This window comes from Poecilia formosa, unplaced genomic scaffold (genome assembly GCF_000485575.1).
Source record: "Poecilia formosa unplaced genomic scaffold, Poecilia_formosa-5.1.2 Scaffold376, whole genome shotgun sequence".
Taxonomy (NCBI): Eukaryota; Metazoa; Chordata; class Actinopteri; order Cyprinodontiformes; family Poeciliidae; genus Poecilia; species Poecilia formosa.
This window is the reverse complement of record NW_006800315.1, coordinates 173,409-177,337: the sequence shown is the minus strand read 5'-3', so window position 1 is coordinate 177,337 and position 3,929 is coordinate 173,409. Positions and strand designations below refer to the sequence as shown.

Genomic DNA, 3,929 nt, shown 5'->3' with positions numbered 1-3,929 from the left:
ATCCGTTTTGTTGGTCAGCTAGCCTCTAGCAGCTATCCGTTTTGTTGGTCAGCTAGCCTCTAGCAGCTATCCGTTTTGTTGGTCAGCTAGCCTCTAGCAGCTATCCGTTTTGTTGGTCAGCTAGCCTCAGCTCTCCAGACTCTTGAACTGCCACAACATTTAGGTGAACCCAAACTTAGCTGCATGACGTTGGTCCAGTGAATCTAACAATCTAACAAGCTGGTAAGAAGTTACCAGACCAAGCTGAGAACCCTCAGGAGCTCCAACACCCAGCTAATGCTAACTGAAATTAGCTTGTTAGCTGCAGGTGGAGGACTTCAGTCCCTCAAGGTTCCTTCTGTCAGACAAACATCCATCTTCTCTGGAAAATCTTGCTGTTATTATTTAGTTCAAAATAACTCTGTTTTCTTTACACTTCAGTTCTGGAGGTTTGGAAAATGGGTCGATGTCGTCATTGACGATAAGCTGCCAACAATCAACGGCCAGTTAATTTTTGTCCATTCTAAGAACCCGACTGAGTTCTGGCCCGCTCTATTGGAGAAGGCCTACGCCAAGTACGTGAGCTGCTGATAAAACGTTGCTGCTGACGTGTTTGTGTCTAACCTGGCCCTGCTGTGTCAGGGTCTGTGGCTCCTATTCAGACATGAATGCAGGAACTCCAGTGGAGGCCATGGTGGACTTCACCGGCGGCGTCCACATGTGTGTGCAGCTGTCTGAGCCGCCTGCAGACCTGTGGGAGCTGATGTGCAGAGCCGGCCAGGCCAAGTCGCTGATGGGCTGCGGGACTCCGCAGGGCGTAAGAGACGATCACACCTCAGCCAGCTCCAAACTGAGAAATCCCTGCGAGTCTGAGCAGATCTGGACCTGCTATAATACACCATAATAACACAGAGAAACTTGTTCTGGATGTCAACCAGTTAGAGAAAAACCTGGGGTTGCCACCAACTGACTGTTGATACAGGATTAATCTGCTGAAACATGACAGAAAGGACAGGTGAAGGTTTCATGAAACTGCCAGGATCCGGGAAGCTCTAAGTTCAGACATGCCAGGACTCAGGTTTCATCTTTTCACCCCAAGGAGGGAAAGATGACGAGAAGACATAAACAATTTATCTACCTTTTTAGAAACAAAGTTAAACAACTGGGTCAAGTAATAACATTAAACCCGTCCAAACCGCTCTGACCAATCAGAAGTGGGTTCTCCTCCCGCTGGGTCGCTCCAGCACCAGTCGGCACCGGACAGATTCAGAACTTAAACCTTTTCATCAAATTCACTGGGCAGTTTGTCACTTCAGTTATTAGGAAATATGATGAAACAACTGAAAAAGCAGAATCAGAAAATTCAAAGCAGAAATGTTGAGCTTCTTAATAAACTCTCATGTCTGCTAACATTTTGATCAGCTTGTTTAGAAGTCGTGTGAAGGTTAGACCTCGGCTCTAGATCCGGTGGATTAATCTGGAAGAACAATCTGTCAATCTGCATATTAACAGCCACTAAAGCTCTTCAGGTTTTGTTGTTGTAGGTCAGAGAAGGCGTCTGTAGCTGAAACCTTCCTAAGTCTTCACTGACTGATGGAAGCAGCTGACGCCCAGCTCAGGCTTTCTATAACATAATAGGTACATTTACTGACTTTAATCCTGAATTTCTCCTTTCTTAGGAGACTTCTGCCAACACCGTCTTACCAAATGGCCTAGTTCAAGGCCACGCCTACGCCGTCACTGGAGTCAGGGAGGTAAAACATGGATTTCAACAGGAACTCCAACATGGAGAGAATCAGCCTAGTTCAACATGTAAGTGCTGCAGTCAGACTGATCATCTGGTGAGTGCTGCGTCTGCTACCTGTTGGCCAGGTGCTGAGCAGAGCGAAGGCTGAGCGTCTGGTGCGTCTGTGGAACCCCTGGGGCCAAGGAGAGTGGAGCGGAGACTGGAGCGACCGGTGAGAACAAACGCCTCTTTCCTCCATCCTTCATGCCGACACCGTCTGGCCTTTCTGGGTGAAGGAGCCGGATCTCAGGCAGTAAGCAATCTGAGGATGAACTAGCAGACGGCTGAATGGGACGACGAAGGGATTAAAGATGGATTCTTCCTGTTCAGAAAGCTTCCCAGGACCGCCAGCAGGAGGCGTCCTTTAACAGCCACTTTACGTCATCAAACTCGGTTTGATCTGTGCAAATATCTACCGTTCCCCAGAGGCTCGCAGCAGAAACACACTCAGTTTGGAGCCAACAGAGCGGTGTTGGGTTTCTGACCCATCAGAAAACCAGCGTAGCACTGGTTTCCTTCTCATTGGTTCCCATTTGAAACAGGTTTGATGGTGCTGATGCATCAGTGTCATTATTATCCAAGCAGCAGCCATTACAACATGGCCGCCCTCCCTCAGTGGCTCCATCAGAACCACACTGACCAAAGTTCTGGGCTGTGGTACCAGGCCCAAAGGCTCAGGCTCTGAAGTGACTGAAGTTGACCAAGATGATCCGGAGTTGAGGATGTTTCTGGCTGTTGAGTTGATCCTACAGAGTTCTGTTCACCTGTCCTGTTCCTGCTTTTTTCCTGAAGGTCGTCTCTGTGGCAGACGGTGAGTCCTCAGGATCGTGAAACCTGCCTTTCAGTGTGTGAAGACGGCGAGTTCTGGTGAGCTGGACCCGCTTTCTCCGAGCAGACTGCTGAGAATAAACTCTGCTCTTATTGTTTCCCATCACCTCACTCCTGCTGTCAAATACTGTCCAGGATGACTCTGCAGGATTTCTGCAAGTTTTACTCTGACCTGGACATCTGCTGCTCGTGTGTGGACTTCCTTGATGGGAGCTCGTCCTGTCACTGGAAATCCTCGTTCCACGAAGGCCGTTGGGTCGCAGGGATCTCAGCTGGAGGCTGCATGAATCACCCCGGTACGAAGAAAAAATATAAATTAAAAAGAAAACAGCACAGGGCCGGTCAGACTCTGGATCGGTTCAACCTGCTGTCAGACGGTCAGGTTACTGTAAGCTTTGGGTAAAGGAAAATACAGGAAAAAATAAGGAAAATACAGGAAAAAGACTGAAAAAGAGGGGAAAATGATAAAAAGAAAAGAACAAAACAGAAAAATCAATGTAAAGAAAAAAGGACATGAGGAAAAACGTGGGAAAAAATAGACAAAAGATAAAATGAAGGAAAATGGCGTTAAATAATTTAGAAAGAGGAGAAATTTTGTTGAACCTATAAGGTGAATTAAACTGATGATTGCATCAGCTTCCCAGGGATGAATCGGGCTTCTTCATCCTACGTTCATGGAGGTCTTCCTCTTTTCCTCCCAGAGACCTTCTGGACCAATCCGCAGTACCGGGTGGAGGTTGGAGGCTTGCAGGGCGGCTGTGCAGACAGTCAGGGTGAGAACAACATGCTGGTGTCTCTCATGCAGAAGCCTGACAAGAGGAACAGGCGGCTGGTCCAGAACCTCCACATCGGCTTCTCTGTGTTTGAGGTGAGCGTCGTCTTCCTGCCGCCATCTTTGATTCATCTCACACTTTCTAACACCTTTCACCCTCTCCTTTTCTTCAAGGTGCCTAAAGAAGTAAGTGTTATTGTTTCATCTGCCAGTGTTGAGCAGGCGACGCTGTAAAAAATGAGTTAAAGTTATAAGTTGTGGCGCTCCAGTACAGGGCCGTGAGGGGGAAATTCCCAGCCGTTTTCTTCGGCAGAAACAAGCCGGTGGCTCAGATGGACAGATACACCGACGCACGGGAGGTGATGCAGCTGCTGAGCCTGAAGCCCGGAGAGTTCTTGATCGTCCCATCCACCTTCAACCCCAACGAGACGGCGTCCTTCATCCTCCCCGTGCTGTCCAAGGCCGAGACACACGTCCAGTAGGTCACAGCTCGGACTGGGCCCAGTACGGTCTGAGGGCCCAGTATGGTCTGAGGGCCCAGTATGGTCTGAGGGCCCAGTATGG

The 3,929-nt window shown here is 48.7% G+C and overlaps 1 protein-coding gene across 3 annotated transcripts in view; it reads left to right on the top strand.

The window, feature by feature from the left end:
- LOC103154184 (calpain-8-like) overlaps positions 1-3,929 on the top strand; it is a 31,500-nt gene that overhangs the window by 7,955 nt on the left and 19,616 nt on the right. For all 3 annotated transcript variants that reach the window (XR_001659135.1, XM_016662532.1, XM_007575377.2), the window contains 9 exons: positions 421-554; positions 622-796; positions 1,659-1,733; positions 1,852-1,937; positions 2,558-2,632; positions 2,729-2,889; positions 3,295-3,461; positions 3,540-3,551; positions 3,635-3,843. Coding sequence is in view for 2 of the 3 variants with exons in the window: in XM_016662532.1 (XP_016518018.1) it covers positions 421-554; positions 622-796; positions 1,659-1,733; positions 1,852-1,937; positions 2,558-2,632; positions 2,729-2,889; positions 3,295-3,461; positions 3,540-3,551; positions 3,635-3,843 (1,094 nt within the window). In the remaining variant the exon portion in view is untranslated. The remainder of the gene's footprint in view (positions 1-420; positions 555-621; positions 797-1,658; positions 1,734-1,851; positions 1,938-2,557; positions 2,633-2,728; positions 2,890-3,294; positions 3,462-3,539; positions 3,552-3,634; positions 3,844-3,929) is intronic.